The sequence below is a fragment of the Stomoxys calcitrans genome, chromosome 2, assembly GCF_963082655.1.
Source record: "Stomoxys calcitrans chromosome 2, idStoCalc2.1, whole genome shotgun sequence".
NCBI classification, from domain to species: Eukaryota; Metazoa; Arthropoda; class Insecta; order Diptera; family Muscidae; genus Stomoxys; species Stomoxys calcitrans.
In genome coordinates, this window is record NC_081553.1 from 95682110 (window position 1) to 95705902 (window position 23793).

The following is a 23793-nucleotide window of genomic DNA, read 5'->3' on the forward strand; positions in this document are numbered from 1 at the left end:
CCTGGTTCTGTTCGGTTTGCCAGAATCACCTGTAACATCGGTCGGTGTCGGTGAGGTGTAATTGGTGCATGTGTCATTTTTGCAATTGAATTGCAACGGTCTCGGTGACAAGATCGACGATATTGTGGATTTTATGAGTTCGAAGAACATATTGGTCGCAGCGATCCAGGAGACAAAGCTGACCAACACCTCCAGCTTGCACAGTTGTCACGGATACAATGTGCTACGTAAGGATCGCTCAAAGAATGGAGGTGGAGGATTAGCCTTCGTGATACACCATTCCGTGCAGTGAAGACCCATCTCGCCTGCGCCTGGCACTAGTGACCCCTACCTACCGTGCATGGGGATAGCATTCAGGTCCGATACTGCTGAGATAGAGCTATACAATGTGTACATACCGGCGTTTGGTAGATGTGTCCTATTTAATGGCCAAGCTTACAACCACGACATAAGTGGTTTACTATCTGGCCATAATCGTCTGGTTCTAAGAGAAATGTGCATCACATTTCATGGCATTCTCCCCTAGGTAACGAGCAGCTTGGCATTGCTTTGGCAGAACAGATTGAAGGCTTCACTTCATAACCTCTGAGCGCCGGACATTTATCAATCAGAAGAAGGCCGATTGGGCTGGCTTCAGAGACTACACCAATCGCCGCTTCAGTAAACTGACACCCCCCTCGAAAGTGTTAGTTGCCGAAAGGAAATTCCTAGGCATCATTAAAGCAGCAGCAGCTCGCTTTATTCCAACCAGTCGAATACCCCAAGTGCGGCCCAATTTTACGGCGCAGGCAGTGGTACTCGCAGACGAGCGTGATGGGTTTCGTTGTATGGACCCCACTAACCCCAGAATCAGCGAGCTGAATCTGGAAATGAACAGGGTAGGAATCTGTGGCTGGAACAGAAAACACTAACCCCAGAATCAGCGAGCTGAATCTGGAAATGAACAGGGTAGGAATCTGTGGCTGGAACAGAAAACACAATAGAAACACTGTCTTCAAGTCACTTGCCGGCAGCACTTGGGGTGCAGACACAGAAACCTTGTTGACCACGTACTGTGGTAGGATATGTTCGGTCTGTGCTAAGTTATGCAGCACCAGCGTAGTCTCGTCAACTCTGTGACACGCAGTGGACTAATATTCAGATCTATCAGATTGCCACCCTCCTCAACTGCGACGGACTGTCTCCTCAATGCTCATGAGCAATGTAACTTACGCACCGAGTAAGGCAAGCTGTGGTCAACTATTAAGTCACTCTCGAACCCCGGTAGACGTTATGACAGGACCTCAGTCACTTTTTGCGACGTAACCATGACTGATCCGAAGAGATGCGCTATGTTGTTCAACCGTTAGTTTTGTGTATATCCCGAGAACGACAGGGCAAGGAGAAAAGCCATTCGTCTTCGATGGACAGCCATCAACATTTACCGTGGGCGAAGTTACAAATGTCATCCGTGGCGCCAAATCATCCAAGGCGTTGGGCCCCGACGGAATCCCTACACAGATGCTGAAGAATCTGAATTTACCTGGAGTTAAATACCTTACGACTGTCCTCAACCTGTCTTTGAACACTCTTATAGTTCCCGATGTCTGGAAAATTATCCCGCTACTGAAGCCTGGAAAGCACCCGAGTTTTGGGGGAGTCGTACAGGCCGATCTTCCTTCTCTCACCAGTAGCCAAGACGCTTGAGGCATTACTCCCCCTGAGCCTCGTAGGAGAATTTCCATTCGCCGAGCATCAACATGGATTTCGAAGACTGCGTAGCACAACAACAGCTTTGCATGCCATCACCGCACACAATTGCCTTGGCTTCAATCAGCCCAGGTCATGTGATAGGACGATCCTCGTGGCACTGGACCTATCGAAAGCATTCGACACGTTCAAACATGCCAAACTATTTGAAGACATCGCCAACACGTCCCTCCAGCCAGTCCTGAAACGCTGGGTCGCGAATTATCTGTGTGGTCGCCAATCATTTGTGGAATTTTGGAATAAGAAGTCGAAGTATCGTAGAGTGAAACAGGGAGTTCCCCAGGGCGGGGTAATATCTCCCGCACTATTTATCCTCTACCTATTCCCCTTTCCACCCCCTCCAGACGATATAGCAATCGTATCATATGCGGACGATTGTACGATCATGTCATCAGGCCCACCCATTGTTGACATCTGCGATAGGTTAAATGTCTACCTCAAAAAACTAGCCTCATATTTCGCTGCAAGAAATCTGAAGATATCTGCCACCAAATCTTCAGCCACATTATTCACTACACTGATGGTCGATGAAGAAATGATTTCGACCATTAAGTATCCCATAATACTTGTCCTCATATTTGACAGCTCTTACACATTCTCCTCACATGCTGCGGCAATTTGCGATTAAGTCAAAAGTAAAAACAAGGTCCTCAAGTCACTTGCTGGCAGCACTTGGGGTGCAGACAAAGAAACCTTGTTGACCACGTACTGTGGTAGGTTATGTGGGGTCTGTGGTAAGTTATGCAGCGCCAGCGCAGTCTCGTCAGCTCTGTGACACGCCATTTAATAATATTTAGATCTGTCACATTGCCATCCTTCGAACTGCGACGAATTGTCTCCTCAGTTCTCATGTGGACCACCTACATCAGGAGGCAAATATTCTACCAGTGCGAAGACATAACTATTGGGTTGCCCAAAAAGTAATTGCGGATTTTTCATATAGTCGGCGTTGACAATTTTTTTCACAGCTTGTGACTCTGTAATTGCATTCTTTCTTCTGTCAGTTATCAGCTGTTACTTTTAGCTTGCTTTAGAAAAAAAGTGCAAAAAAAGTATATTTGATTAAAGTTCATTCTAAGTTTTATTAAAAATGAATTTACTTCCTTTTAAAAAATCCGCAATTACTTTTTGGCCAACCCAATACATGCTGTCTAAGCAATACCTTTTGGGTTGTTATCGCAGAGACCATCCAAATCATCATCTTGTTGATAGATATCCACCGCCCAAAAGCTTTAAGCTAGATCTACATAATCTAGAGCGTGAGCTTCAAGAGAGAACCTCTAGATCAAGCGGCATATCAAGCGGGTCTAGACAACATTCATGCAGACACGGTAGCAGATGCGGTAAATAGCTGCCGGGTCAATGTAGTCCTTAGAGAATGACCAACTCCCATTGTACCTGAAAAAATTGACCTCCCCCGGCAAACCACAGTAGTTCTTGCTCAATTACGCTCCGGCAGATGCAGCCGTCTCAACTCCTACAGAGCTAGAATTGATGGCGACATGCAAGATATATGACCCTATTGTGACCAAGAACCACACGATACGCGTCACCTGTTTAACTGCCTAGCCAGACCCACTCAACTCAGACCCAGATCCCTCTGGACGCATCCCATCTTAGCCGCAGAATTCCTGTATCTTGACATTCAACAGAATCAAGCAGACGAAAGATAGAACACAACAAATTGCTACAACAACAACCCTTTCATGTCGATTTTTTTGAGTAGACATATCAGGGATACGTTTGCAAGATCACCAAGAGGAAAGCGAACAGGCTGTTCAAGGTGGAGAGTCTGTGTGCCTTCAGACCAGCTCAATCACGTAATTTTTAAGATCTTGGACACATAACAGGCGTTAGAACCCAATTTCAATGTATCTGGAAACCGTGAGTTGTAGTGAACAACTAGCTTGAATACGTTATCCATCTATGGTGTTGGGTATCCATAGTTCAGCCCGACCAACCTGAATTCAGTTTTAACTGTTCTAATATGCTTCCTTAATATGTGTTTAATTGAGTTATTTTTTGTCTATCATTGGGTAAATTAATGCAAACAGTTGAAGTTTGGCTTTGGTGTGAGACGGTACTTTTAAGCTTTTTTAAAATGGCATTCCATGACAGTTGCCATAATCTTATTATAGCCATAGTAGTGGTTGTGTGTTACTTCTCTTTCTACGGCGAAGCATTAAAAATTAAATTTACAAATCTAAAATGTATGGAATTTGACAAATCATTTGTTACGTTTAGAAAGTGTTACCTAAAGGCCAGAGCAAGGGACACCGTAAGTTTTCATCTCTACGCTGAAATGCATCAATTGCCCCTAACCAATATGACGGTAGGCTTAATGATTCAAAAATTAGGCTGAAATGACCATTTAACCATTTCTCCCACTATTTTCTCGTGTTTTGCAGGTGAATGCTCAACTTTTTGTCAAGGGCAATGGCTATAGGCCATTTTTGTACAATGACACTTTGGATTTTTGCAAATTTGTTAAAAATCCAAATCGTTATATGTTTTGGAAAATCATCTATGAAATACAAAAACCGTATTCAACGGTGAATCATTCATGTCCAATCAATGTAAATACGAAATCATTTAAAGTTTTTGGGAATTTAATTCCCATTTTTTATACCCTCCACCATAGGATGGGGGTATACTTCTTTCGTCATTCTGTTTATAACTACTCGAAATATTCGTCTGAGACCCCATAAAGTATATATATTCTTGATCGCCGTGACATTTTATATCGATCTAGCCATGTCCGTCCGTCTGTCCTTCCGTCCGTATGTCTCTCGAAAGCACGCCAACTTCCGAAGGAGTAAAGCTAGCTGCTTGAAATTTTGCACGAATACTTCTTATTAGTGTAGGTCGGTTGGGATTGTAAAAGGGCCATATTGGTCCATGTTTAGATATAGCTGCCATATAAACCGATCTTGGGTCTTGATTTCGGAATTCTTATCCGATTGGAATGAAATTTTGCAAGACGTGTTTTGTTATGATATCCAACAACTGTGTCAAGTATGGTTCAAATCTGTCCATAACCTGATATAAGTGTCATATAAACCGATCTTGGGTCTTGACTTCCTGAGCATCTAGAGGGCTAAATTCTTATTAGATTGGAATGAAATTTTGCTTTGACTTCCAACAACTGTGCTAAGTATGGTTCAAATCGGGCAATAACCTCATATAGCTGCCATATAAACCGATCTTGTGTCTTGACTTATGGATCCTCTAGAAGGCGCAATTCTTATCCAATTGGAATGAAATTTTTTCACGTCGTATTTTGTTATGATATCCAGCAACTGTGTGAAGTATATGGAGGCCACCGTAGCGCAGAGGTAAGCATGTCCGCCTATGACGCTGACGCCCGGGTTCGAATCCTGGCGATACCATCAGAAAAAATTTTCAGAAAAATTTTTTTTCCCCTCCTAATGCTGGCGACATGTGTGAGGTACTATGCCATGTAAAACTTCTCTCCAAAGAGGTGTCGCACTGCGGCACGCCGTTCGGACTCGGCTATAATAAGGGGCCCCTTATCATTGAGCTTAAACTTGAATCGGACAGCACTCATCGATATGTGAGAAGTTTGCCCCTTTTCCTTAGTGAAATGTTCATGGGCAAAATTTGCATTTGTGTCAAGTATGTTTCAAATCAATCCAAAGTATGGTTCAAACCGATCTTGGGTCTTGACTTCTTGACCCTCTAGAGGGCGCAATTCTTACTCGATTGGAATGAAATTTTGCACGACGTGTTTGGCTATGACTTCCAACAACTGTGCAAAGTATGGTTCATATCGGTCAATAAGCTGATATAGCTGCCATATAAACCGATCTTGGGTCTTGATTTCTAACAACTGTGCTAAGTATGGTTCAAATCGGTCAATAACCTGATACAGTTGTCATATAAACCGATCTGGGGACTTGACTTCTTGAGCTTCTAGAGGGCGCAATTCCTATCCGATTTGGCTGAAATTTGCATGATGTATTTTATTATGACTTTCAACAACTGTGCCAAATAAGTTTCAAATCGATTCATACCCTGATATAGCTGCCATATAAACCGATCTGGGATCTTGATTTCTTGCGCCTCTAGAGGTCGCAATTATTATCCGATTTGCCTGAAATTTTGTACGACGGATCCTCTCATGACCATCAACATTCGTGTTTATTATGGTCTGAATCGGTCTATAGACTGATACAGCCCCCATATACATCGATCTCTCTATTTTACTCCTTGAGCCCTCAAAGGGCGCAATTCTTATGCGAATTGGCTGACATTTTACACAGGTCTCCAACATATAATTTAATTGTGGTCCGAACCTGACCATATCTTGATATCGCTCTAATAACAGAGCAAATCGTTTCTTTTATCCTTTTTTTTGCCTAAGAAGAGATGCCGGGAAAAGAACTCGACAAATTCGATCCATGGTGGAGGGTATATAAGATTCGGCCCGGCCGAACTTAGCACGCTTTTACCCCATAAAGTGATCTTACACGAATATTTCGAGGAGTTGCAAACAGAATGACGAAATTAGTAAACCCCCATCCTATTGTGAAGAGTATAGAAACAAAAATCCCTATTTTTTAAGTTAGGCAGACAAATGTGTTAGCTTTTTGCTCTAAACTTTGTTAAAAAACAACGTTTTTCTTCCAAAACCTCCAGCATGACGTTGTAATTGATGGCCTTATCTTAAATGGCGAAATGTTAAGATTGATTCCATTTCCAACAGACGAATATATGATCCAAATGAAATATGCCTTCTTCAACGTATATAAACTACAGGTCAATATTTATCTAAAAATTTTTGATTAGAATCTTTTGTGTGAAGCATGTTCAGTAATTGTAGCACGCTTGATTGAGTTAAATGAATGTGCATGTAATTAATGTGTGTGCTTTTTTTGGAATCGAATTTATTTGAGGCGAAATTTTGCTGAAATACTATATTTACTAATAAATGTTTGCTATGTATAGACATTTTGTGCTGGTGTTTTTGTTTTGAATAATTTCCTTCCATCACGTTAGTTTAACTTTAAGTATGATAAAGAACTAATAGCACGTTTACACTGAAATTTTTAAAAAATTTTTTAAATACATCCAAAAACTAACTTTAAGTATGATAAAGAATTAATAGCACGTTTACATTGAAATTTTTAAAAAAGTTTTTAAATACATCCAAAATTTAAATACATCCTGCCGGTTTACACTTCGTTTTTGGGGATTTAAGTGGCATACACAGGAGTACATGCATATTACACACAACCATACACAATTTTTGAAAACAGTTGCATATTTGGGTACTTTTATCGATAATTCTACCACGAAATCGGGTTTATTTGGGATTTAAAATTAAATCCAGCAAAAATGGAATTTATTTCTGTATGGTAAAACATGCAAAAACACAAGATTTAACACTTAAATCTCTAAAACGCCATAAATCCGGATTTAGTAGCCAATGTAAACGTACATTAAGCGGTTTGCTACTACTTATTCGGATTCTGCAATCACAAGTCTTGTAAACTGAAACTTCCAATTGGAAATTTTAACTTTTTTTAGCATAACCTAGCTCAGAAAGTTTGTTCTTTAAAAAGCGAATGGTTATAACTTCTACCATGCGTAGATGGAAGTACAGTCACATCGTCAATCCATTCTTAAAGCCCCGCCTCATGGCCGCGCCGAACTTTGGATACCCACCACTTAGGGTCAAAATCCGTTAAAAAATTCATTCCTTATGCCCCATAGCAGCTATATCGAAATATGTTTCGATTTGGACCAAATACTAATAAGTACAAGTCATTTATCAATTGTGTATAACAACATATTGGTCTCTTTAGTAGCTATATCTAAAAATTATCTGATCTGAACCATATACGACACGGATGTAGAAAAGCCTAACATAAGTCACTGTGTCAAATTTCAGTGAAATAGGATTATAAATGCACCTTTTATGGGGCCAAGACTTTAAATCGATATATCGGTCTATATGGCAGCTATATGCAAATCTGGACAGATTTGGGACAAGTTGCAGAAAAATTTCGAAGAGCCTAACACAACTTACTGTCCCAAATTTCGGCGACATCGGACAATAAATGCGCTTTTTATGGGCCCAAAACCTTAAATCGAAAGATCGGTCCATTTGACAGCTATATCCTAATCTGGACCGATTTGAGCCAAATTGAAGAAATATGTCGAAGGGCCTAACGCAACTCACTATCCCAAATTTCACCAAAATCGGATAATAAATGTGGCTTTTATGGGCCTAAGACCCTATATCGGCGGATAGGCCTATGTGGCAGCTATATCCTAATATGGACCGATTTGAGCCAAATGAAAGAAGGATGTCGAAGGTCCTAACACAACTCACTATCCCAAATTTCAGCAAAATCGGATAATAAATGTGGCTTTTATGGGCCTAAGACCGTACATCGGTGGATCGGTCCATATGACAGCTATATCCAAATCTGAACCGATCTGGGCCAAATTAAAAATATGATGTCGAGGGCCTAACATAACTCACTGTTCCGAATTTCAGCAAAATCGGATAATACATGTGGCTTTTATGGGCCTAAGACCCTATATCGGTGGATCGGTCTATATGACAATTATATCCTTATCTGAACCGATCGAAGCCAAATTGAAGAAAGATGTCGAAGAGCTTAATACAACTCACTGTCCCAAATTTCAGCAAAATCGGATAATAAATGTGGCTTTTATGGGCTTAAGACCCTAAATAAGGGGATCCGTCTATTTCGGGGCTATATCAGTATATAGTCCCATATAGCCCATCTTCAAACATAACCTGCTTATGGGCAAAAAAAGAATCTGTGCAAAATTTCAGCATAATATCTCAATTTTTAAAGACTGTAGCCTGATTTCAACAGACAGACTGACAGACGGACGGACATGGCTAAATCGTCATAGATTTTTACGCTGATCAAGAACAAATATACTTTATAGGGTCGGAAATTTGTATTTTGATGTGTTGCAAACGGAATGACGAAAAGGAATATACCCCCTTCCTTCGGTGGTGGGTATAAAAAGTAACATCGAAAAAAAAATCTAATCAGGAATTCAGTGCTACAAACAAAATTCTCAATTGTTTGCCATACCACGCCACTAAGTTGGTTAATGTCTGGTATTGTATCCCCACGTATGTGCCGGTGTCTGTTAGCTGCGAAAGCCGGGCAATGGCAAAGGAAATGCTTAAACGTCTCATCATCTTCCTCACATGCCCTACACATGTTATCACTTGCCGTACGGATTTTGCATAAGTGAGCTCGTAGTCCTAAGTGTTATGGTACCGAAAACTATACTGAAATCCTTTTTACTTCCATTCAGCAACAGCCTAGTCTTCTGACGATCCGGATCTCCCCATAGCGACCGCTGTTCCACAGTGTTACATACGCGTTCGTTGCCCACGCTTGTAACTCGGACTGCATCGACTGGAAAGGCTTCGGGTCAACCGAAATCTTCTGCTCTTTCATTCCCCCTTATATTCTCTATGGCCCGGCACCCAAACAATGCGACTCGTGCCATCCTCAGAGAAGGCGTTAATCACCCTCCAAGACTATTCGTGATCTTACCGTCCTGATTGTTATTGCCCTGATGGCCAGTTTACTGCTCGTAAAGGTGTTAACACTCAACTTCTTCGGCTTTAACACCACACCACCTCACGCATTCCGTCATCGACCGAATTTCCGCCTGCAGGGCCGTATTATGGTCAGGCAGTCGAGAACTTATCTCAGTCCCTATATTCTCAATGTAACCAAAGGTCTCACTCTGTTGTCCATCTTTGATCCATCTGTTTAGCATAAACTTCCAGATGGCAATACCAGAGTTACGTCAAACCAAGACTGTGCCGCTGGCAGCAATGCCTCGCACTCGACCTCATGTTTCGTCTAAGGTATCCGATCGGAAACCCCTTCCGTTCCTTTCAGGTTCAGGTCGTGAGCTGCTCCCATCCTCAATCCCATCGCCTTAAGTCTCACAGCCGTAGTGGCTGCCTCACACTTAATCTGTATGTCTATTAGTCGGGTATGTAGAACAGTCTTCAGTGCCCTAGTGGGCGTGGTCCTTATCGCTCCGCCTAAACCAAGACAACATGTTCTCTGAACCTGTCATGCTATCCTTACTGGTCTAATCACGCTCCTGTAGAGCCAGTGGACTATCCTCGTATTCAGGCCCCATTTCTAGCCTTCGGCTAGTCTTCTGTGAGCCTTCTTGGTATACTCCTGAATGTGACATGCCCATTTCAGTTTCCTGTCCAAGAGCACTCCTAAGTATTGGACCTTGTCAGATATCAAAGTTGATCTGTTGAGGAAAAGTGGTGCGTAAAATTGGACCATCATCATCTCTCTCGTGAATATGCAGATTTCAGTCTCCTAAGGGTCAACATTAAGACCCCTGGGTCTAGCCCAGCCGTATGCCATCTGCAAGACCCTTTCGGCGCTTCTGCATATCTGAATCGGATCCTTACCTCTTAGAAGTTAAGGGTGATATTTTAAGGGCTATACACTCAACCAAATTTTTTTATTAAAAACAGCAAATATGTTTGCTAAAACAGCAGCATTTGTCTGCTGAAAATGGGAAAATAGACCTCACTGCTGTTTGAGCAAACATAGGGCTGCTGTATTAGCAAACATTTCTTACTGACAAATCTGCTGTTTGAATACACAAGCCTGCTGAAAAAAATGTGTATGTTGCTTTTTGAGGTTGCCTGTTACTTGTTTGGATTACTGTAGGCATTTTTTTGGAATTATCTTAGAAATTTTGCTGAAAGAGATGATTTTAATTTGTGGAATATTACTGTAAAGAATCTACCAGATTCATCAATTGGTATACATTTGGAATTGTGGCTAAGCTAGCTCGCATTTTTTTTATTGCTCTGCTAATGTGCACATGACTGGTATGGAATGAAAAATGATTATGGGTAGTATACATTCAGTGGGGATTGCAAACATCCCCTGAGAAACAAATTTACTTTCTTTCTTCAAACATCCCCTTCATAATAAAGCAACAGTAATTTTCAGCAAACAACAGACTTTTCAGCAGTCAGCCTGCTGCTCTGAAATTGCACAACTATTGCTGGAATAGCGGAACTACTGCTGTAACAGCGGCAAACTTAACTGCTAATATACAACAGACAGTGTTTACTATTTTCAACAAACTTTTTTCTATGAGTGTAGATAATGAGCTTCAGTATAAAATAATAATCATCTACACCACCACTGAACACTAATAAGAACTTCTGCTTATCATTACATATACATATACACAATATGCTCATTAAACATTTTCAAATATTTATTAATTTTTATCCAATATTTCTTTAAAAAGTCAAACTGAAGCAACACTCTGTAGAGCTTTAATTTTTAACTCTAAATAATATTGGGTTGCCCAAAAAGTAATTGCGGATTTTTCATATAGTCGGCGTTGACAAATTTTTTCACAGCTTGTGACTCTGTAATTGCATTCTTTCTTCTGTCAGTTATCAGCTGTTACTTTTAGTTTGCTTTAGAAAAAAGTGTAAAAGAAGTATATTTGATTAAAGTTCATTCAAAGTTTTATTAAAAATGCATTTACTTTCTTTTAAAAAATCCGCAATTACTTTTTAATTTATGTATATGTATTTAAATGCTTAAAGCACTCTTTATGAGTACTATAACTTTTATAAGTAAATAAATCTTCTATTATATCTTTTTCTTCTTCTTCTATTATATAAAAAAGAAATTGTTGCGCTTTGTTTGTTTGTCTATTCCGTATAGACTCAAAAACGGCTGAACCTATTTTGATAAAATGTTCACAGATTGTAGAGTTTGGACCCCGGTGAAAATAGTGTACTACATTTTTTTATACCCGAAGAGGGGACGGACTCTCCCCCATACCCCAATTTTCAAAAACGCCAGATCTCGGAGATGCGTGCACCGGTTTGAGCGAAATTTTGTATGCCACCTCATGGTACCCCAAGAACACGAAACTGGTATAAAACTTTTGGGTCAAATAACCCGAGGGAACGCCCCATCCCAAAACCCCCCCGGACGGACATGTTTACCGATAGGGACAATATGGGTATCAGATAGAGAGAATTTAAGAGTAAAGTACGAACTTGCTATACAAATTTCGCGCAAAGTGTTCGAGGGGGACTCCCAACAGGAGTCTTTCACCGCTTTGCCCAATATGGGTATCAAATGATAGGTATTTAAAAGTAGATCTGACATAAAAATTTATTCCTTGGTGTCTGAGGGTTTTCCAGCACTCTTAAGGTGGAGTTACATACTATGCGATAGTATTGAAAATTGAATTCTGCAAACAAATCTCACAAAAGCGACGCGGGGGCAAGGAAAGGGCAAGAAAGCAATTCATGTCCTATAAACCTGCAAGAGAATCATATAACTATATAGACTGTCAAATCTTTATAGCTATATGGTGTTGTGATCTGGTGGACGGCGTTTCAAAATCCACCTACTGTTCAATATTCAGACGGATCCAAAGGATGGCATGTTTATGCATCACAGCCGTACTCAGCCGCACGATACCATCTGATGCCTTGAATTTAATGCAACACCTTATATTCTAGATTGCAGGGATCACTGCTTTGATGCTAAGGGAACTTTCTCCTTGGTCATGTGGCGGCTACGGACATTGTATCCTTAATAGAATACCGATGTTCCAGGCAGTGGGAATTACATATTGGCTGGCCGCTTTTTGAAAAAAGCACTGGTCCACTATTCCTGATAGAACCGATTGGAATAACAATATCCCTGGTAATTGAAGCTACATAGACTGTACCAAACAAGACAACCAGGTTGGCTGTGGGGTTGTATTCCTAAGAACTAGGACTGATCAAATCGAGAAGATTACCCGACCACTGTAGTGTGCGGAAGTCCTTGCAATTAAAGATGTGGTGGTGGCTAAGATACAATATCATATCCACGTTTGGCATAACTATCTTCTCAGACAGCGAGACAGCTATCAAATACCTGAAGCAACCATTTCTGAATTCAAACCCGCCCTCTCTCAACGAAAGGGCTGGAAAGTTCAAAATTCACCTATTCTGGGTTCCTGGTCACATAGATGTCACAGGGAATTGCAGTGCAGATGAGTTTGCGAGACTAGGAACTACCCTACACATTCCAGGGGAACTGAAATCTGTGGGTATGTCTCTCAGGTCCAAAGGGCAACAAATGATGGATGGTCACAAAGTGGGGATTGTGAACGATCTAAAATTATGTGGCCGGTAAACATACAGACAGACAGAAGGTTGCAATAAGTTATGTGCGCTTGAGAGATTTTCCACTAACGCTCACGCACGCTCACTAGAAAAAATGTTACTCACGCACGCACACCCACGACTTTTTTTTTCCACCACACGTTCTCGCTTACAAGACGAACATTTTGCTCACGTACGACTCACGAAAAAATCACGAGATAATCACGACTCGCGAAGTACTTAAGACTCCAAGAAAATAATGACCCACGAGACACTCGCGAGATATACACAACTCACGAGGCTCTAACGACGCCCAAGACACCCACGACTCACATAACGACGAACAAAATTTTTTGCATGTTCTCAAATCTCACGAGTCTCTCGTGGTTTTTGATTTTCTAGTGAGTCGTGAGCATGATTTCACTCACTCACGTTCACGCCCGAAGAATTTTAATTCAATCACTTCACGCATGATCAGGTGTTTGGATTTGGATCTCTCCCACGAATCACGTGCACATCTCTTGTTCCAAGTAATGGCCTCTGCAGAAGTTTTGAGAACGCCGAGGAAGAAGAGACTACAGAGCATCTGCTGTGTGTGTGTCCCATACCGACAGTCAGGTTCTCATTTCTTTGAGAACTCGTCTGATTTAGCGGATGTGAACATTAGAAAGTTGTTGGACTTTTTAAAGCGAACTTGAACTAGGAAATAGAAGGGATCTTCTCTCTCCTGTTGTTGTGGTATCACAATGGAGGAAAACGTCAAAGTGAGTCTGATGCCAGACTGCCACTTTAACCTTACCTAACCTTACGCAATTCGAAAACTTTGATTGTAAAACCTTTCTTAAGATATTTGCTGAGTTACCCAAGCATTTCTATTGGCTTTATAAAAAACGGGAAGGACGTGAACATTCTTTATGAACTCTTGGCTGAGCTCTTTTCCAATAGCTAACGCTTTGGTGCATCTACGACTGCTTCATCATGACATACCAAACTGCTTTCAGGCAAACACTTAGTTTAGTTTAGTTTTGTTTCATTTTTCAAACTTAGTAGTTGAACTGGAGCCACCGCAGCTTAGAGGTTAGTATGTTTGTCTAAGACCCTGAAAGCCTGAGTTCGAATCCTGGCGAGAACATCACAAAAATTTCGACAGTGGTTATCCCCTCATAATGCTGGCGACATTTGCGTGATAAGAGCCATATAAAAACTGTTCATCAAAGAGGTGTCGCACTACCACACGCCGCACAGTGGGATGGAACTGAAAAAAACTAATAAAAATATGCCAAGTGAGAACGGGTAGAGATACTTTTTTATACCCACCACCGAAGGATGGGGGTATATTCATTTTGTCATTCCGTTTGCAACACATCGAAATATCCATTTCCGACCCTATAAAGTATATATATTCTTGATCAGCGTAAAAATCTAAGACGATCTAGCCATGTCCGTCCGTCTGTCCGTCTGTCTGTTGAAATCACGCTACAGTCTTTAAAAATAGAGATATTGAGCTGAAATTTTGCACAGATTCTTTTTTTGTCCATAAGCAGGTTAAGTTCGAAGATGGGCTATATCAGACTATATCTTGATATAGCCCCCATATAGACCGATCCGCCGATTTAGGGTCTTAGGCCCATAACAGCCACATTTATTATCCGATTTTGTTGAAATTTGGGACAGTGAGTTGTGTTAGGCCCTTCGACAACCTTTGTCAATTTGGCTCAGATCGGTCCAGATTTGGATATAGCTGCCATATAAATCGATCCTCCGATTTATGGTGTAAGGCCCATAATAGCCACATTCATTATCCGATTTTGCTGAAATTTGGGACAGTGAGATGTGTTAGGCCCTTTGACATATTTCTTCAATTTTGTTCAGATCGGTTCAAATTTGGATATAGCTGCCATATAGACCGATTTCTTGATTTATGGTTTTGGGCCCATAAAATGCTCATTTATTGCCCGATGTCACGAAATTTGGAACAGTGAGTTAAGTTAAGCCCCTTGACATACTTCTGCAAAATCGCACAGATCGATCCAGATTTGGATATAGCTGCCATATAGACCGATATCTAGGTTTTAGGTTTTGGGGCCATAAAAGACGCATTTATTGTCCGATGTCGCTGAAATTTGAGACAGTGAGTTTGGTTAGGCTCTTCGGCGTCCTTCCTCAATTTTGCCCAGATCGGTCCAGATTTGAATAAAGCTGCCATATAGAACGATCCTGGATTTAAGGTTTAGGGCCCATAAAAGAGGCATTTATTGTCCGATTTCGCCGAAATTTGGGACAGTGCTTAGTGTTAGGCTCTTCGATATGTTTATGCAACTTGGCCCAAATCGGTCCAGATTTGGATATAGCTGCCATGTAGACCGATATCTCGATTTAAAGTCTTGGCCCCATAAAAGGCGCATTTATAATCCGATTTCACTGAAATTTGCACAGTGACTTATGTTCGGCTTTTCGACATTCGTGTCCTATATAGTTCAGATCGGTATGAGGTATATGAGTATAAGGTATGAAATTTTCACCGAATTTTGATGAAAGGTGGTTTACATATATACCAGAGATGGTGGGTATCCAAAGTTCGGCCCGGCCGAACTTAACGCCTTTTTACTTGTTTAAAGTTGTAAGGCTTATGGCTGAGGTGTTAGCGAGATCGTGTGCAAAATTTTAAGGCCCTAGTTTGTTCGGACGCCTTTTGGCAGCCCCTGATGTTGGTCTCCTTGGTTTTCGAAAATTTGATGGGGCTGCCAAATCTTCGTTTGTGGTATGGTTTCCTCGATCTCCCTAACACCTCAGTTCTAACCATGTCAAATATCAAAGAGGTATCGCTACCCGTTCTTATACGGCACATTTTTTACTATTTTTTTTTTTGGTCCCACTGTGTGACGTTCGGACCCGGTTATAAAAAAAGAGCTTAAACTGAGCTTAAACCTGTTTCTTAATGGTATGTTTGTGGGAAATTTCTTTTCCATCCCGGATAATGGAGATTACCGGATAATCCAAATCTGACTGTATTGGCTACACACAGGTGTACGTAAACTTTATTGAGCCACTGTAGGTGAGACACCTGAATGAGCCCGCATGGAAAATTTTAGTAAAATAGGATAAAACGTTTCGTAGTCATTCGGTTATATAGAAGCTATATTTGGCGTGGATGTAGAAAGTCTTAGCAAAACTCAACACCCAAAATGTAAGCCAAATGGATAAAAATTTTGTCCTCCAGCCAGCTCAGCTCAAACTAGCGTTGCATTTTGCCATTGAACTGAAACAGAATATTACCCAGCATATTGAAACATTTATTTGCAAATTCGAAAGACATGACAAGAAACTTTCAGAAGAACAAAGCATTCACCACCACCAAATAAATGTACATAGATTTTGATTACATTTTCCGCACTGTAGAATCTAATCAAAAATTTTTTATATACGCATGCAACTTTCCCCTGTATTTATTTTGAACCGCATATTGCACTTGGATCATATAGTCGTTTGCAGGAAATGGAACCAATTTGATCATTTCGCCACTCAAAATAAGTCCCTCAATTATAATGTCATGCTTGCATATTGAAAAGAAAAATAAAAGAATTGATTTTAATTTAGGCTTAAGCTTGTAATAGATAGACATTATATCTACATTAATGGGACACGTATGATTCGCATTGGTGTAAGGCTCCACTATGTTGTAGACAATTTTCCAAAACATATAACGATTTGGAGCTTTCAAAAATTGGCAAAAATCTAAGGTGTTATTGTAGAAAAATGGCCTATAGCCATTGCCGTTGATAAAGAGTTGAGCATTAACCTAAAATTAAAGGAAAAAAATTAAAGTAATTTGCTGCCAATTTTTGTTCATTAAGCCTACCAACACATCGTAGATGGGCAACTTATGTATTTCAGCATTAACATGCAAGCTTACGACATCCTTTGCCCTGGCCTTTAGGTAGCACTTTCTAAAGGTCACAAAAGATTAGTCCAGTTCCTCACATTTAAGATTTGTAAATTTAAGTTTCACCGTTTCGCCATGATAAACCAAACCAAACGTTACCACCATTATGGCTATAATGACATTCAAAGATCCGCCATATAATGCCATATTGAAGAGCTCAAAAGAGTAGGCAGTAAATTGAGTTTCTTTAAACCAGAACTGTTGTTCTACATCAAATATTTTAAAATATTTTTGATGATTGGTTTAAACTTTAATAGCAAAATGATTATCAAAATATTGTGGCCACCATGAAATGTTTATTAATTACGGTCGCTACACTACTTCTGTAGTAAATGTTGTAATAACCAAGCTCATCCGTTTGCTATAACCAGATCAACTAGAGGCTGACCATCAATCACCTTATAATTACTGTACAACAGCAAGAGCAACTATAGGTGGAACTTAACCTTTTACCCATTCATTGTTACGGACCGTTGTACTGCAAACCACCTTTTTTTGAATTAATGGGTTTCGATGCCATTGAATTTGCTAACGCCGAATCTTCGGAACCCACCACCATGAATTTTACTAAAATGTATACAAACAATTTAGTTGAAAGGCTTAATTTTATTCTATGGTTTCCCAAAAAGCAATTGCAGATTTTTTAAAAGAAAGTAAATTCATTTTTAATAAAACTTAGAATGAACTTTAATCAAATATACTTTTTTTACACTTTTTTTCTAAAGCAAGCTAAAAGTTATAGCTGATAACTGACAGAAGAAAGAATGCAATTACAGAGTCACAAGCTGTGAAAAAATTTGTCAACGCCAACTATATGAAAAATCCGCAATTACTTTTTGGGCAACCCAGGATGAGACGTCCCCCAAAATACATGGCCCCAAAATAGGTTATCAAATTCGTTTTCTAATCTCAAATACCTTTTATTTGAGCCACATATTGGCATGGTCGAAAAATTTTTTCCCCTTGGGGGTGTTTTGGGTAATACATGGTCCTACATTTGGACCATTTGATATCCAAATGTAGCACCTTAATACATGGTTCTACATTTGGATATAAAATTCGTATTCTACTCCCAAATACCTTTATTTGAGCGCCATATTGCGATGGTCACTAAAAAATTGCTGTTTGTGGGGTATTTTGGGAAAGGGGTAGACCCCCAGAAAATTGGTCCCGAAAATGGGTATCAAGTCTTGCTCTACCCCCGAATACCTTCCATTTAAGCTCCACATTGGTCGATAAATATGCCCGATTTAGGGTTGTTTTGGGGATTGGGGTGGTCCCCCAAACACTAAGCCCGAAAAATATATCAGCAACGTGCTCTATGCTCATATATTTATATATCATTTTCTTGAACCCCATATTGCCATTGGCCTCAAAATTGGATATTAAATTCGTTTTCAAAACTCATTTAAAATCCTTATTGCAAAAGTCAGCATACATGTCCGGTTTGGGGTATTGGACCTAAAAACTATACATATTTAGTGCCACTCTCTTTAAGACCTAAATTGGCTTGGTGAGCAAATACGTCCTATTTGGGGGTTGTTATGGAGGTGGGACGTACCCTAGACAGTTGGTACCTAATGTTGATATCAGATACGTGGTCTACTTCCACATACCTTTAATTTGAGCCCCATATTTCCATAGTCGACAAACATGACCGGCTTGGGGGGTGTTTTGGGGGATGGGCGGCCACTCAGTGAGTTGGCCTCATATTGCAATAGTCAGAAAATAATTACTATTTGGGTGGTGTTATAGGGGTGGGGTGGCGCCATAGACACTATTCCCGAATATTGATATCAAATTCGTGCTTTACTCCCAAAGACCTTTCATTTGAGCCCCATATTGCTATGGTCTTAAATTTGTCCCCTTTGGGGATGTTTTTGGTGAGGGGCGGCCCCCCAAACACTTGGTCCCATATTTGAATATCAGATTCGTATTCTACATTCAAATACCTTTTATTTAAGCCCCATATTCCCATGGTCAGTAAATAAGTCCTGTTTGGGGGGTGTTTTGGGAAAGGGATGGAACCTCAGAAACGTGGTCCCACATTCGGATATCAGATTCGTATTTTACTCGCAAATACCTTTCATTTGAGTCCCATATTACCATGGTCGGTAAATATGTCCGATTTAGGGGTGTTTTGGGGCTTGGGGTGATTTCACTAGCACTTAGACCGACAATTGGATATCAGATACGTTTTTTTTCCTAAATACCTTCCATTTGAGTCCCATATTGCCGTGATTGGTCTAAATATATGTTTGGTAGGTTTTAGGGTGGGGCAGCCCACATAGGTACCCCAACTGAAATTTGGATACCAAATTTTTATTTTTAGGGTACTATATGAGAGCACACAAAATTTCGCTTAAATCGCACCACCCATCTCCGAGATCTGGCGTTTCTGAAAATTAGGGTAAGGGGAAGGGTCCGCCCACCCTTCAGATATCAAAAAATGTAGTACCCTATTAATAAATTTCAAGAAAATCGGTTCAGTCGTTTCTAAGCCTATAAGTAACACACAAACATACAAACCTACAAACAAACATAAATTGATTTTTATATATAAGATTCAATTTGTTTGTTTGTTTGTCGGTTTATTTGTTTGTTCCGTATAGACTCAAAAACGGTTGAACCGATTACCTTAACATTTTCACTGATTGTGTATGTCTATGTTTCCTTCAAGACCAACCTGGAAGGAAACATAGGCTTTATTATTTTTTGATATCGGGAGGCGGGCGGACCCTACACCAAAAGTACTACCCAAAACTAAAAGTGGACCGATCGGGATAGTATGGGATTAAAATGAAAGGTATTCAAGAGTAGACTACGACTTTCATAATAAAAGTTGGGTCCAAGTACATGGGGGCCCTAAAACTACTTAAAATAAGTTTATTTGACGATCATGACAATATGGGACTCAAATGAAAAGTATTCAGGATTAGATTACGAATATGGTCAGGTAGTAGGAATAGGCTTTATAATTTATTGATAACGAAAGGGGGCGTACCCTCCACCGTTACCCCAAAAACATCACCCAAAATCAAAAGTGAGCCGATAAGGACAATATGGGTAGCAAATGAAAAATGTGCGGGAGTAGATAACGAATCTGGCATACAAACTCATGTCGGAGTATAGGGGGTCACCTCACCCCCACAAAAACGCCCAAAATGGGCACATTAGCCAATTACGGATATATGGGACTCGGTTTGTTTGTTCCGTATAGACTGAAAAACGGCAGAACCGAATTCCTCGAAATTTTCGCATATTGTGTAGGTTAGTGTGGAAGGAAACATAGGCTATATAATTTTTCGATATCGGAAGGTTAACGGACCCTCCCCCTTATGCTAAAAACACAACCCAAAATCGAAAGTTGCCCGATCGGGCCAATATAGATATCAAATGATAAGTATTGGAGAGTAGAATACGAATATGGTATTAAAATTTGAGTCAAAGTACCCATCGGGCCGCCCCAACTCCAAAACTCTCCCTAACAGATATATTGTTCCAGTTTCGATGGAATGTGTAAGGTAGTTCTAGTAGTCTCGCAAGCTCGTCCGCTTTACAATTCCAATTACAGGTTAATTTTGAACTGTTCAACCATCTCGTTGAGAGATGTGCGGCAGACGAGGGCCTATTTCGTGTTCAGAAATACGTTCTCCAAAAACTCAATTGCTGTCTGAGAAGATATTTATGCCAATCGTCGTCATGACATTATATTTTAGCCATTCCACAACTTCCTTTATTGCAAGGATCTCTGCTTGGTACACACTGTAGAGGTTGCGTAATCTTTTCGATATGACCAGTTCTAGAGTTTAGAGTACACCACAAAGCCCACCTGGTCGTCTAGTTTGGAACCATCCGTATAATCGTTGTTCCAATCGGTTCTATCAGGAATAGTGGTACAGTACTTTCTATCAAAATGCGACTCAGGTAGTATGTAATCCACACTGCCTGAAACATCGAAAATAAGTATCAAGCATAACACAGTGTCCGTAGCCGCTACTGGACCAAAGAGAAAGCTCCCTTAGCCTCACGACAGTTGTGAGGCTGTGTAGCCACAAAATCCAGAGGCATTAGATGTAGCATTAAATTCAGTGCATTAGATGGTGTCGTTCTCATTGCGGCTGTGACGCACTAACAAGACTATTGAACAGTAGGTGGACTTTTGAATCGCCGTCCACCTGACCACGACACCATAAAGCATTATAAGCATTATAGGTCTGACATCTGCAGTATATACCCAATGCTCGGTCTAAACCCACAACTTTTGTCAATGGCTCTCTTGCAGGTGTGTAGGACAAGAGTTGCCTATCTTTCCAAAATGTTGGATTTGAAGTTCGATTTCCTATCCAACAAAACACCCAGGTATTTTGCGGCATCTTTGAATCGTGTGCCATATATAGGAAAGCCAGCCAGTAATGAGACTTGTTTATTTCACGGCTGGTTACTACTAAATCTTTAGTGCTTAGCGGCGGAAGAAGAAAAACATTTCGACTACTCAACGCAAGAATACAGGCTCTGTGTCTCCCATTCACCGTATCCTTAAATAGTTTAAATCCAGGATATCTTAGTCCACGACCCATTCCTCCACACATCCATGGTTCCTGGATAAGAACCACGTCAAATCAAACCCCTGCCATCAGGAGGATCTTTAGTGCCGCCGAAGCGGCCATACAATGGTGGAGATTTATCTGCAGAAACCGGACCATAGTCAGGATTCAGAACTTCCACCATTGTTGTGTTAGCCTCGTCTTCTGATTACTCCAGAAGTTCATCCTCACAAGATTCATTTGAACTTCTTATGATGAGCTTCCGTACGCATCCAGGGGCAGGTGAGAAAGCTGTGGAACCACTCTTCCTCAGGACACTGGACACTTGCGGTGTTAACGATTTCGCCTTAGATGCTTCACTAACTGCTGCTGTCGAAGTACTTTTCCATGCTTCCCTGCAGGCGCACAGCTTGAGCCCAGCCCAACTTTGTGACCCACACACACAGGGCTTATCGGGTCCCGTTTCGATGCCATCCCCTGTAGCAGGGGGATTTTCAGTCTTTTGCAATCCGCCAGACTTTAGCGATGTGATCAATAGTTCCTTAGGCAAGTGTTCAGCAACAACTGCTGAGCCGTCTCCTGATTCCCCAACCCCACCGCTTCTATAGACCTTCAGTTTCAACTTTTTGAATCCGTAGGATACAACCCCTTCAGACTTGAGGTCTGCGAGACCGCCGGAGTTTAGTACGAATACTGCATGTCCCCGGTAACCATCAGCCTCATCCAATCTTCCAGTCGGTGGTTGAAAGATTGGGGTTACATTCCCTTAATCTTCCAAGAATCGATTTAGGATCTAAAGGAATCCTTGGTACCCAAGCATGTGCCATTGGTCGAGAAGAAATATCTGCACCTGACCAGATCTCACCAATCTTTTTTAGCGCACAACGATATAACTCAATCGAGCGTTGATCCCTGAAGGCAATTAGTCTGTATCGGCCCCGATACCAGCCTGCATCGCTACAAACTGGAGGAGACCCAGGATATACCGCAAGGATGTCGGAGTATACTGATGATAGTCCATTGACTATCCCATTCCAATTAATCCTAGGTCGGCAGCCCTGTTCTTCTCACTTGTCGACAACTGCCATCACTAAACTGTCCCTAGCGACATTAGCAAAGGTACTTGGACCCATCTTACTGTTGTTCACCCTAGTTCTTTTAGGCATGGGATGCCCTCCAGGTGACCGCAGGCTTTTGTCTGACTGCGGTGCAGTTTCCGAATCTAGATGTGTAGTCTTTGGGGAATCCAGTGCAGCGAATTCTCGAGCCCAATTTAGGGAGTCTCTCTCCCTATAAGTGAGAGTCTTAGAATCATTCGCACCAAGCCTCTTGATAAACCTGAGAGCGATGCGTCTTCTATTATTCCAACCTCTTAAAGAGCGTATTGGTTGCTGGGGAGTGAAATAATAAAACGTCTGCTCCACTCAACGGTTCAAACAAGAATTGTGGTAATATTGATAGTCATAAGGAGGCCACCGTAGCGCAGAGGTTAGCATGTCCGCCTATAACGCTGAACGCTGGCGAGACCATCAGAAAAAATGTTCAGAGATGGTTTTCCCCTGCTAATGCTGGCAACATTTGTGAGGTACTATGTCATGTAAAACTTCTCTCCAAAGAGGTGTCGCTCTGCGGCACGCCGTTCGGACTCGGCTATAAAAAGTAGGCCCCTTATCATTGAGCTTAAACTTGTATCGGATTGTACTCATTGACATATGAGAAGTAAGCCACTGTTCTTTGGTGGAATGTTCATGGGTAAAATTTGCATTTGCATAAGAAAATCCTTGCTGTTAAATTTCGAGAGAATCGGTTAACAAATTAGCATTTTATTGGAAAATTTCCCAAAATCGGACGAACATATATATGGGAGCTATATCTAAATCTGAATCGATTTAGACCAGACTTTACAGATATTGTGGTAGTTGTCGAGGAAAGCGTTGTACAAAGTTTTGGGAAGAGTGGTGAATAAATGCGCTTGCAGTGACTCTAGGAGAGAAATCCGAAAAGCGCTATACAAAGTTTTGGGATTGGTGAATAAATGCGTTTGCAGTGGCTCTAGGAATGAAAATCGGGCCTTATGTATATATCAGAGCTATATCTTAATCTGAGCCGATTTTTATGAAATTCACCAGTAATAGCGAGAGTCTACACCGCAGCTGTTGGGTATTCGGAGTCCATTCTAAGCCAACTCCGAGCTCTAGATCTGCCGCTCCAATGGAAACAGACGCAGATCATAAACCGCCTAATGGGTACCTTGAGTTTTCTTCCAAAAAATAATGACCTATTACAAGTTAAAGGAAAATTCTTGCGGAATTGTGGTAATGTTGATAGTCATATGAAAATCCCTCCTGTCA

The 23793-nt window shown here is 40.9% G+C and overlaps 1 protein-coding gene across 1 annotated transcript; it reads left to right on the forward strand.

Annotated features, from left to right (window-relative positions):
• The first annotated feature begins 1085 nt into the window (after positions 1-1085).
• Positions 1086-22358, forward strand: LOC131994711 (uncharacterized). Its single transcript, XM_059361538.1, has 4 exons — positions 1086-1219; positions 3994-4081; positions 4158-4325; positions 22233-22358. Exons 1-4 carry the CDS (start codon positions 1086-1088, stop codon positions 22356-22358), a joined length of 516 nt encoding a protein of 171 aa, XP_059217521.1.
• The last annotated feature ends 1435 nt before the right edge of the window (positions 22359-23793 follow it).

Coding starts and splice junctions, on each gene's coding strand:
- LOC131994711 (XM_059361538.1), top strand. CDS start 1,086: ATGCAGCACCAGCGTAGTCTCGTCAACTCTGTGACACGCAGTGGACTA. Junction 1,220..3,993: donor CAATGTAACTTACGCACCGA/GTAAGGCAAGCT, acceptor TGTTACGTTTAG/AAAGTGTTACCTAAAGGCCA. Junction 4,326..22,232: donor ATCATTCATGTCCAATCAAT/GTAAATACGAAA, acceptor GAATCGATTTAG/GATCTAAAGGAATCCTTGGT.